This window comes from Micropterus dolomieu, linkage group LG10, assembly GCF_021292245.1.
Source record: "Micropterus dolomieu isolate WLL.071019.BEF.003 ecotype Adirondacks linkage group LG10, ASM2129224v1, whole genome shotgun sequence".
NCBI lineage: Eukaryota > Metazoa > Chordata > Actinopteri > Centrarchiformes > Centrarchidae > Micropterus > Micropterus dolomieu.
This window is the reverse complement of record NC_060159.1, coordinates 25,545,371-25,557,853: the sequence shown is the minus strand read 5'-3', so window position 1 is coordinate 25,557,853 and position 12,483 is coordinate 25,545,371. Positions and strand designations below refer to the sequence as shown.

The 12,483-nt window shown below is 41.5% G+C and overlaps 1 protein-coding gene across 1 annotated transcript in view; it reads right to left on the bottom strand.

Moving 5' to 3' along the window:
- Positions 1 to 12,483, bottom strand: part of LOC123978362 — a 20,660-nt gene that overhangs the window by 6,488 nt on the left and 1,689 nt on the right. The window contains exon 6 of the mRNA XM_046061603.1: positions 205 to 252. Within this exon, the coding sequence (XP_045917559.1) occupies positions 205 to 252 (48 nt within the window). The remainder of the gene's footprint in view (positions 1 to 204; positions 253 to 12,483) is intronic.

The window sequence follows — 12,483 nt, the reverse complement described above, 5'->3', positions numbered from 1 at the left end:
AATGGCTGCTCAGTAACATGTGGACTTGATTGTGTTCTGGTCTGTTCTGGTGTCGTCCAGCTGCATCATCAGACTCCCCACTTCTTCTCTTGCAGAAACAACTTAGATTCAAGAGTCACTGTGTGTCTCATAGAGCTACATTTTGAACAACAAATCTAAAAACAGTGAGTGTAACTTTGTCCTGGGTGTAGTGTGAGATCTCACCGTGTCCTGACTGCTTTCTGGACTCACTGCAGGGTTTAAGCTCCGTCCCTGAAAACAACAAACAAACAGAGTCTACTTCCATGTGGTCAAACACTGGCTCTGTGAAGTAGTGATGTGCAGATCGATCTTAAAGTATTGATATTTCTGATACCAACGTTTCCTGCTCAAGGAGCATGGGGGGTCACATTAAACTAGAAATAAAATATGTAAAAAGTATTGGGATCGGCAATACCAGCCTGGGTATTACTTGGTATTGGATCGTAAAGGAATTAAGTGGTATCGCACATCACTACTGTGAAGGCTGTTTAGATTTGGATGACTTTATGAGCAGCTGATTTAGCTCTGTCATAACTGTAGAAACATTTGATTACTCAGCCGTAAAACTCACAGTGTTTTCATCCATCAGAGGTTTTTTCCCTGAAGAGACAAAAGAGAGTCGACTTTAGCTTCAACAATAAAAATCCAGGTTCATCAAAACTTTTTGTTTATAATATCTGTGGTTGCTCTCACCTTTAGTTTTCTTCCATGTGATGAATCCAATAACAGCAACAATAGTCATTAAGAGTGCTGCAAATCCCACAAACACAATGATGAGCCACAAATCTGGAAAGAGAATAAAAACATTAAAAACTTTTTGGCTGCAGTTTTTTGTTCCTTAAAATAAAAGGACTTAGAAAATAGACAGCATCTGATTTTCTGCTGTTTTTCATTTGTTTTTATTGATTTTATTGTGTGTCACCTGTATAAATGAAATAACTCAATCAAAGGAACTTCAGTTAGAAATTAAAGGTGCAAGCAGCGATGGGCGGTTCCTCACACATGTAGCGCATCGACATATGAGGCGGCCGTGTTTCAAATTCTGGAGTTGCACAAATGTGTTTAGAGCATTCGGCCTTCTTCGAGACCCTGAATGGTGCTCTGTATGGGGCTCCAGTAGAGGACTCTGTAGTTCTGCTGGGAGACCTTAAAGCGCATGTGGGAAATGATGGAGATACCTGGAAAAGCGTGATCGGGAGCAACGACCCCCCTGATCTGAACCCGAGTGGATGTTTGTTGTTAGACTTCTCTGTCATGGATAAATGTGTCCCCTTTGTGGCGCTACATAGCACTTTGCTTTGTGTTAAGGGTTTTCTGGGACACTTTTGAAGTTGATACGTCCAACCTGCTAGGAGTAGTACATTACAGCGTAAAATGTGTAATTTACTGTTGCCAGCAGGTGGCGCTGTGACTTTAAGTGAATATTGGCATATGGATGTGTTCAGAGCAGGACTTTTGTTATACTTATCAAATTTGGTGTAGATGTCAGCATGTATACTGAAGTTATAACAACTTCCTGTTTTAAGGTGACTCACCAATTTTCGATGACACGCCACTGGTCGACTTGTAAGACCGTTTGAATAACTTTTAATCGTCAATGGGTTTAGAGTGCACAGCGAAAATTTTAAGTTGATCGGAATAAATCCCTAGGAGGAGTTAGTTAAAGTAAAAAGTGTGTAAATCGTGAAAAATGAACATTTAATCCAAAATGGCCGACTTCCTGTTGGGTTTAGTGCATCACTCCAAGAGACTTTTTGGTATGTCTGGACATAATACATGTGCTAGTGGTGGCGCTATGACTATGGGTGAATGTCAGCATATACATGTGTTCAGGGCGGGACTCTTATTAAACGTGTAAAATTTCGTAAAGATCTGAGCATGGACAGTTGTGAAGCGTGGAACTTCGCCACCATGCCACCGCCACAGCATTAACCAAAAACTCACAAGTTTTACAACATGGCCTCATGAATGTGTTTTCTGGTACTGTTTTAAAGTTGATATGTTCAATCTGTTAAGGTGCGTTCCCACCGAAACGAATCCAGTGTTTTGGGCGGCTTGATTACATAAAAAGTCAATGCAAAGACGCAAATTCGCTCTGGGCGGCGCGAACGAGGCGTTTGTCGCGACATTCGCTGGTTCGCGCCAGTTAAAATTTTTCAATTTAGGCGAGAAATTCGCTTGACGCGATGTTGCGAAAGCCTTATCAGCGCTGAGATAGTCCAAATGTCACCGGTGGCTTAGGAGCGTTGTTTGGAGAGGACCTGCCGAGCGGTGTAATGACAATCCACTGGCCGACGGGGAGCTGCTAAATAACGGGGAAGTGTACAGAGAGGAGCGCTGCAGCTTTCGGAGAAATAAACACCCATAGTCGGTATGGATTCTGCTCTGACAACTACGCCGTTTACCCGCGTGAAGAGATCAGAGTTAACTGCTTTTATTAAATTAGCTTTAGTTTTTGGAATTACAACTTGATTTATCTTCACTCGCGCTTCTTGGCAGCTAGCTTCTGTGCACATCCAGTTCCACTGTTGTTGTTAGCGTCGGATGGTACCGGAGTTCTGCTGGACAACTACTTCATATTTATATAAAAACAGACAACGATGGACATTACTTTCCATATTGCGTTCCCACTGAAAGCGAATCCAGTGTTTTGGGCGGCTTGATTACATACAAAGTCAATGCAAAGACGCAAATTCCGCGAATGAGAGGGCGCTGGTTTGTGCAAGTTTAAATTTTTCAACTTGGCCGACTTGCTGTTGGGTTAATGCAATGGCTCCAAGAGGCTTTTTTGTACGTCTGGACATGATACACCTACCACAGAATTTTCATATATGTAGCTGAAACTTTATCCGGGGGCTGCTCTGTAGGGGGGCACCAGCGAGCCATTTTGCCATGCCCATGCACCAAACCCATAAAATACGAACTTTTTCGGCACGTCTGAATTTTGTGCAATGTTTAGTGACTTTTCGAGTATGTTTAGGCACCAAAATTGATGTTACTTTTCAGAAAACAGAAAAATAGTCCCTTCAGTTTCAATAGGGACCTCGCATGGTTCGTGCTCGGGCCCTAAATCCCTCATTTTTACCATCTGCTGTCACTAAATGAGAAAGAATGCTGTCATCTTAAAAAGTCATCAAATAAACAAATGTTTACAGCATATTCTCACCTGTTTTCTCACCTGAGGACTGTGGGCTGAAGGTGAACAGCTGCACTTTTCCAGAGGAACCATCTGTCACTTCACACGTCAAGTTAGACTTTGATTTGTAACTAAAATGAGAATCCAGGAAAGACACAGCGGCGTAGCAGCCAGACTGTGATGTCTTCATGTCTTTGTTATCTTTGTCCACTTCTTTACCCTCATACAGCCACTTCACTGTGTGTCTACATCGTTCATATGTCGATACAGAGCAGGTTAATGTCACCTTATCAGCGTCCTTACGTTCAGTCACTGGTGAAGATGGAGATATTGTGAGAGAAAGACAACAAGAGTAAAGTTAACTTCATCACTGTGATCATAATTATTGTAATGTTTCAGTATATTGTTCTAACAAGACAGTTTGAGCTGAAAACATTATGATGGAAATACTCACTGGTAACAACAGACAGATGAACCTGACAGTATTGAGCTTGTTGTCCTGATTTGAACTGTCTACAGCTGTAAAAACCGTCATCCTCGACTGTGACCTTCTTTATAACCAGAGAACAGTTCTCTGTAACACTCAGTCTGTCTGATTTAGATTTGGCGTTTTCACGAATCTGCCCAAGTTTAACCAGCTCTACTGCTGATCTGGTTCCTGAATGAATGAAGATCCATCTAGTATATTCACATTTTTGCTGACTGTCTATCACATTTTCACAAGGCAAAGTGACTTCATCTCCAACTCTGACAGTGAAGGAGAGGGGAAGTTTTTCAGCTGCTGCTGTTGAGAAAATGATGAAAAATAAAGTGAAATGAGAAAATGTCTGTTATGTTCATAGTTAGTGACGATTATTTCTTTATCCTTAGTTTCTAAGAGTTCACTAAACTCATCACATTAGAAACAACAGATTTGGTTTTCTTAGTTAAATCAAATGTAGCTAATAAAGAATCTTTAATAATATTGATCAAGTTATTTTTTACAATGTGCCTTCCATTTATATATGTGATATATGTATTCTTACCTGTAAACTGAAGCACCGCTGTAAGAAATAAAGAAATCCATTTGAACTCAACCATCATGATTCTCTGAGTCTCTCCTTCTTCTGTCTCTTGTTCTCGTGCTCAGAACTGTCTGAGTTTCTAAACTAGTGCTTTAGTAGAGAGACGCTGCAGCTACTTCCTGTGGTTAGGATGATGTCACTTCCTCATAGTGACTTTTAGTCTGTTTTAGATTTCAGTCTCTCAATTTCTTGTCGATGTCCAAAAAGCCATAAACTATAAGTAATAATAAGATGATATTTTACTGGTCTAAGAGCTGGGGACTCTCCAGCGCTGCAAACCTTTTTAAATTCTTCCATCTCATTGAGAAAAGAAAGGTCAGGTCGAAACACTTATTGAGGCAGCTGTTGTGTGAAGCCTAGTTAGAGCCAAATGGATACATATAATAATAATAATAATAATAATAAATGCCTGATATATTGACATTCAGCACTAAAGAGCGGGAGCTCCCCTGAAATCAATAGTATAGATCGCACACTGCCTGGAAATAAGTACAAGGTAGAACTTAAGCACAACATTCACAGAAATAGGAGAGAGACGTCCCAGGAAGGCCAATGGTCCAGCACAGAGAAGTTTGAGTTAAATGAGCGTGAAAGAGACAGCTGAGCTTTTGAATAACAAACAGATGAAAAGAGAGATGCAGTGGTTGTCTGAATGTTTGCAGTATTGTCAGCAAGACAAATATAGACAGATAAGTACGAGGCCGACACACTGGAAGGACAATAGTAACAGTTAGGTGAAGAAAACCGCATGTGTTTCTGATGTTTATCTCAACACCAACAGAACTCTGCTGCTGATTCTCACCACAACACTTATGCTACAGATCTGTAAACAAAAACAGCAGTAAAGCTCAATACCTGAAGTGGAAAAAATAAGCACCAGTAGCCTACTCCCATTTACATGTTGGTGTGTGTGTCACACCAACATCATTTTTCTAAAGCTACAACAGCAGAAGCTGTGGTTAATGTGGAGTATAGGGTCATGAGTCACTGATGTGTTTTCAGATGAGTTTCCAGACACAGACTATACCACATTATAAAACGGGTAGCTCAAATCAAGCAATCTGATTGGTAGCAGTGATATAATGAGCATATATAAGAGTTTAAGTTTCAATAGCCTGTTCAAAAGACTATTGCTCAAGGAGAGACCCAATTCCGCCCTTTGTGGTAGGTATAATGTTCATTATATCACAGTACCTCGGCCTGAAGTGAGCTATTGCTTAAGTAGCTGTCTATGATGAGCTGAATTACCTGATGCAGTTCACTTCACCTTAGATTTCATTAAGTGGAGCTGTAGCCTCTCGTAACAGACTGTTTATTTCTGCTTTAATAGCCACAAATGTTTTACCACTATTACTTTCACAAACAAACATATTTGAGTACAGGTGCAGACGGGCCAATCGGGAGAACGGGGCCATATACCGGTTGGACTGCAGGCTGGTTTGTCCTACTGTTGATAATCACAAACAATATCAAGTGCCCAACTTTAGCCACCACACACTTTATTTATTTTCAACAAATACAACACCACTCTGCTTGCTGTTAGGAAGCTTCAACCCCTCTTATCAAATGAAAGATCCCTTCACTCATGGCGTCAGTGGTAAACCACCACAACAATAACAATGACCTACAAAAAACATTATATTCAGACACGTTTTAAAAACACAGAAATCATGAAGTAACATTTGTATTTCAAACAAATGGCAAACTTATTAGCAAACAAAACTCCCTTCACCGCTATGCATCATGGGAAGTCTGAGGGGCGGACTTAGGCTACGTAGCCTATCACCGCACACAGGCAGCGTGTGAACCGCAGTTGAGTTCCGTCCTCTGACCGTCTTCAACTTGCACTGGAGGCCCCTCAGCATCTCAGCAGCAGAGTTTTGTGATTCTGCTTCCTTTTTCACTGTGGCCCGCATTAGTTCCCCCATCCCACAAGGAGAATTTCAGAATAAGAGCGTTTTGCCTGTGTGATTTTGCTGACATGTTTAGATTTTGTTGATTAGTGCTTGCTTTATGCACTTCTACTATGATTAATTAGGCTATCTACTTAAATTGTTTCTTTTTTGTCTGTTTTAACTGTGTTTATTTTTTATATATACGATCGTGAGTCTGTACAGGGTATATTATATTTTGAAAATTTACCGGATTCTCGCTGTTTTATGTCTGACTTCCTGCCCGGTTCATCTGCTTAGTGCTGCTTGACGGATGCCGTGCAAAAATACACTGGTTCCAAGTGTGTCGAGACGGCCCTGAAGCTGCTGCGGCAGACCGGCATCAGGGTCCTGTTTTATCTGGACGACCTGCTGCTGCTGGCGCCGTCCCGGGACGAAGCGGTGGTGCAGACAGCCCAGCTAGTCGCACACCTGTCTTACCTCGAGCTCCAACACCGTCAGGGCCGGCCCTGCCCGTACGCACCCACGCACAAGTCTTTCCCTTAAGGATCTTTTAGTCTTTCTCTGTAATTTTCCGAGAGAACTCTTTTGGAAAATTACAGAAAAAGAGTGAACTGGGCTAAATGTCCAGTCCCTACTCATTCCAGCAAGAAACTCCTTAATGGGCTGAAGCACAGATGGGGACCAACTGCACATGTAAACATTATATTAAAATGACTAAATTTTCAGTGTGACATATGGACACAAACCCAAAGCTGCAACAAATATTTAACCTAGATCTTAAACTTGCTCTCCTGACCCTATGTAAGGCTGACTGGATGCTTTATGGCCTCCGTTCTGAATACAGACTTTAACACTGCAAACAGTAGGTCAAACATACTAGTGCTTTCCAACAGGTTATATCATACAGTACTATAGCATACTCAAATACATTATTCAAACACAGTAACACAAACACATATACGGTCTTCATGACAAATATTATGTTTAACTGTGAACCTTTTATCAACTGTGTTGTTGACATTGTAAACCCCCACACATATCAAAGTTTTTCTGTACTCTAGTGATCAGCCAAACCCCGGTCATAGCTGTTCAATTTGACCTGTTTCTTGGAACTGTTCACACTTACTGTATGAGTTATCTTTTCAAGACAAACATCAGTTTTTAACACTCATAACTTTTCTTCATTTTCCTGCAATTTTTGTTCTCTAAAGGCTTCAACTACTCGTGTAAATGTGCTGTTATTTAACTGCAGTGGAGTCTTTTCTCTGATGAGCTGATGTTGATATGGAAGTTGTTGATCAGTGGAGTCTGACAGAGGCAGAAGGGTCTCCGTCATTTTCATAGTTCACCACACCATCATCTTCATCTTCATCATTATTCACCTGTGAAACACAAACAAACCCTCACTCTGACACACTTTAACTGACAACTTTCACATCACTGACCCACATTTAACACAAGGAGATAAGAAATAACCTGACAGCACCTGAACGCACCGTCAGCTACTGTTACATGTTTCTGCCACTGAGAGAGGAAGTGTTTCTGTGGTAACGAAGGACACGCAGAAGGAAATTAAGTAATTAATTAAAGTAAAATAAATAAATATATAGTATATTAAATCAAAAGGAGGCTACCCCAAACTGTCACATGTTCCTGCAGCTGACTGACCAGAGAGGGAGTGTTTATGTGGTACCCCAAATCCAAAATGTTCCTCCCAGTTTACTGCTGATGTTTTGAAACTGAACACAGTTCACAGTTGAGTCAGCAGACCCTGAACGCACCATTAGTTACTGTCAGATCTGATCTTTATCTGACTGGCTGCTGGACAGTTTGCATTGGATCTAGATTTTATAGTAGTATAGTAACGTGGACGTTGTTTTTGGAAATAAAACTAAACTATCTGAATTGCTTAAAGCCACCAGAGGTTAAATGAGAAAATACTGCGTGAGTTTCCAGCTCTAGTTATATCTCGCAACTACTAATGAGTGGAGATACGTGTTAGGCATCGCCAAGCAGCAGCACAAGGAGCTTTTAAGCTTTAGAAGTGAGGAAACATTAGAAGTGGAGGCTGGCTTGACAGGTGTGACTTCAGTAGAAACTATGAGGCAGCTACGACATCATCAACAACAACCAAACAAACAACATTCACTGAAAACAACTTTCAGAAAGTGAGTAAGCTAGCATCCATACACACGAGCTAGCCTAGGCTAGTGTCTCACGAAACTCCGGTACACACAGCGGATACACTTGCAGGCCCAGCATGTCCCGATCTTGACCCCGGTCTGCCTATAATGCCTCCCGACACTACGGTCAACCCTCCAGCTAGGATTGTGAGGGAGGCTGTGCAGAGATGGCCTGGAGGCTGTCAATGCCCTGTGACAGCAGGAAATCCCTCTCCCAGTTCAGACCTTCCTCCCTCAACACGACATTTGCCTGTCCACAAGTCCCATTCTCAGTCAACACATACTGAGGAAGTTAATTCTGCACTGCCCGATCCAAAAACCTACAACTGTCATCTCATCGTCCCCTTTTCTCTCAAACTACATAAATAGTTGGGGACTCCATAATCAGGAACATCCGTTTCTTTGATGCAACCACTCACTGCTTCCCTGGAGCCACGGTCCCTACCCTCCTGGATAAGCTCCCAGGACGGCTGAGCTCACTTCCACCCACCATACACCGAGGGATTGTCCATGTGGGGACAAACGATGCAGCTCATGAGCAGTCAGTGCTGACCAAAAAGGATTTTAATGACCTTAAAAGCTTTTTAAGTAGTAAAGTCCGTTCTTATTTCTGGTCCTATTCCCACACTGGCCCGTGGAGCCGGGCGCTTCTCCAGAATCCTCAGCCTCCATAACTAACTCCACCTGCAGAGCATGCAATATCAGTTATATAGAAAATGTTAACTTGTTTTGGGGGCGTTCCTCCCTTTTAAAGACAGACGGAGTCCACCCAAACAGGCTGGGTAGCCAAATACTGGCGGTTAACACGCAACACGTTGTACAGTCTACTCCAGTGAAAGACTGTTTACATCACACACCCCTTCCCCAGTATCTTCCTGGTGTCTCACACTGCCACCTCAGAGTACAGTTCCTCCAGCTACAGCCCCCTTCTGGCCTCATCTGTCATTACACCATTCCAGTTTACCCGACTGTTATTAAGCACAGGGCATCCCGCCCGCACAGTACACGGTGTGTGTTGACTTGCGCGTTCTAACTCCACTAGCCAAATCATCAAGACACACATACACACATGACCTGCCATATGTTTGCTCTCTTCAACATCCTCTCTATTGCCAATAAAGCCCCCCTAGTCAATGACTTCATCACAGATCACAAACTGGATTTTTTTTGTTTCACAGAAACACGGCGACCACAAAAAGATTTCCTTCATCTAAATTCAGCAGCTCCACCTGGCTACATATCCAAACCACACTCTGGGGGTATGGGAGGTGGCCTTGCTCTGATCTGTCCAGTCTACTTTCCATTCTCATCCTCCTTGACCTCACAGCAGCTTTTGACGTTGTATCACATCCCCTCCTCATGGACAGTCTGGCAAATATAGGAATTGGAGGCACTGTCTATAAGTGGAGTCCATTACGGAGTACCGCAGGGTTCCGTGCTAGGACTCCTATTATTTATCATCTACCTAGGATTAACTTAACTTAAATATTATTACTAACATTCAAAGCCCTACACAAACTGTCTCCTGCTTATCTTACTGATCTCATTCAGACCTACACTCCATCTCGTTCCCTGCAGTCTTTTACAACAAGTCTTTTGGCACTAACAACCATCAACCTCAGTACAATGGGTGCTAGGGCCCTCTTCTATGCTTCACCCAAACTCTGGAACTCCCCACGTCTGTACACTGGACTCTATTACAAATCTCAAACCTGCGCTCCAAACTCATCTTTTTAAACTAGCATACTTACTTTAATAATACACAACACTGATTCCCATTTGACTGTTCATGTTTTTATTTTTATGCTGTTTTTATGATGCTTTTTACTAGTGCTGCTTGTTGTATTTTATAATGTAAGGTGACCTTGACCTTTAATTTGCGAGTTTCAGTATTATAAAATGGAGTTAACCGTCTTTGTTTTATTATTTTCTTTTTTAGACGGGCTACAGAGTCGAGTGTCATTCGCAGCGAGCCTGCAGCACTATCAACAAGATGATCCATTTGGGCGGGACTGAAATTAGCATAGGAGTCCTCCGTTACTTTGTGACTAGATAATGTATTTAGAGCTGATGGAATCACATCCCTAAATTTAGCTACAGCACTATCAGACAGACATCTTGCATAGAAATTTTTGCCCAATGGCGAGTAGTTCAGCAATACAAACTCAAAAGTTATCAAACAGTGGTCGGATAAAGAGGGATTCTGTGGGAACACTATTAAATGTTCAATTTCAATACCATACACCAAAACAAGGTCAAGGGTGTGGTTAAAACAGTGAGTCGGTTCATGAACACTCTGAGAGAAGCCAAAGGAATCTAACAGAGAGATAAACGCAGTACTGAAGCTGTCATTCTCAACGTCCACATGAATATTAAAATCCCCTACAATAATAACTTTGTCCGTTTTAAGGACTAAAGTTGACAAAAACTCTGCAAATTCAGATAAGAATTCAGAGTACGGACCAGGTGCTCGGTACACTATAACAAAGAGAATTGGTTGCAGTGATCTCCAACTTGGGTGCGAAAGACTAAGAACAAGACTTTCAAATGAGTTATAGTTTAGTTTAGGTTTAGAGCTGATTAGTAGGCTAGAGTCGAAGATAGCTGCAACTCCACCTCCTCGGCCTGTGCCTCGAGGAATGTGAGTATTAATATGACTGGGAGGGGTGGATTCATTTAGGCTAACATATTCTCCATCACCCAGCCAGGTTTCAGTAAGACAAATCAATATTCTCATATCTTATCTCATATCAATTAATTTACTAGTACACCTTTAGAGGAGAGGGATCTGATGTTTAAGAGTCCACGTTTAGTTCTCCTGTTCTTTTACTCTATTGCACTTGTGGTTTTAATGTTTACGAGGTTTTTATGCACAGCTCCTCTTCTATTAACCTTTGATTTATATAATTCCAATGGTCGGGGGACAGACATCATCACAATAGGGTTTTGACTAGGTAACTCCTGAAATGGAGGAGCAGAGAAGTGTGTTAAACTGCGACTCTGCCTCCTGGTCTCAACTCTGGGTTGTCATGGATTTGGTCCACTAATAAATTTGGCCAGATTTCTAGAAATGAGAGCTGCTCCTTCCCAAGTGGGATGGATGAATCTGACCAGGTCTTCCCCAGAAAGTGTGCCAATGATCTACAAAGCCCACATTGTTTGCTGGATACCACCTCGACAACCAGCGACGAAATGATGACATGCGGCAAAACTCTGCTTTTGTGCTTCAGACTTGGTTTGCAAGAGTTCACCATTTACCTTGCTGGGATAAAAACATATTACTTGAATGTGTTTGGGTAGAAAAGGCTAGGTATTAAGTAATACTAACATTAATCAATTAATACATGTTATCATCCTTACCTGTAAAGTGAAGCGCCAGCATGAGAAATAAAGACACTTTAATCCATCTGAACTCAACCATCTCTCTATCTCTCTTTCCTCTCTGCTTCTTCTACGTGTAAATCTCAAGTTGCTTCTTAAAGAGAAATGTTGTAACTATCTGTATCTTTAAATGTACTCAGACCGTCTTCTCTTCTGGCTGACATGAGCTGGTATGAAGTTCACACTGACCTGAAGTATCTGGAATTAACACCATTGAAATTTTAAGCCTTGTGTTGTTTCCATAGTTTCCTCTCATTCGACTCTCAAAAGTGACTCAGTCAAAATGAGCATTTCCTCTTAGTTTGCTTTAATTACTTTCACACAGAACATAAAAAATAACCTGAACAGAGATATAGATGTTAAAATGACTGCATATCAAACAATAAAAGCTGATACAGAAATGACAGTAAAAACTAATACATGTTTAACTACAACACAGCACTAGCACATTAAAGTGCCTGACAGCAAGTTCATCAAGCTAAATGTCCCATATATTATCATAAAATAATTCAAATAATAAAACATTTATCAGTTCTCAGTGTAAATTACCTGTAATGATATGAGCTGTAACTACACTGTGGTCTCTTATTTGTTTGGTTTGTTGACGGTGGCGTAGAGGTCGCTGGGATCAGCTGAGGCTCCAGCAGAAGAAGAGGAAGCTTTCACGCTGCTGTAGGTCACTGCATCATCTTCATCATCACCATCTTTACCCAGAACCTGGAAAAGAGACAAACAGCACAACACAGAAATTACACAACATTAAATGAGAGAAGTGTTTTCATTCACTGCCATCATCACTAGAA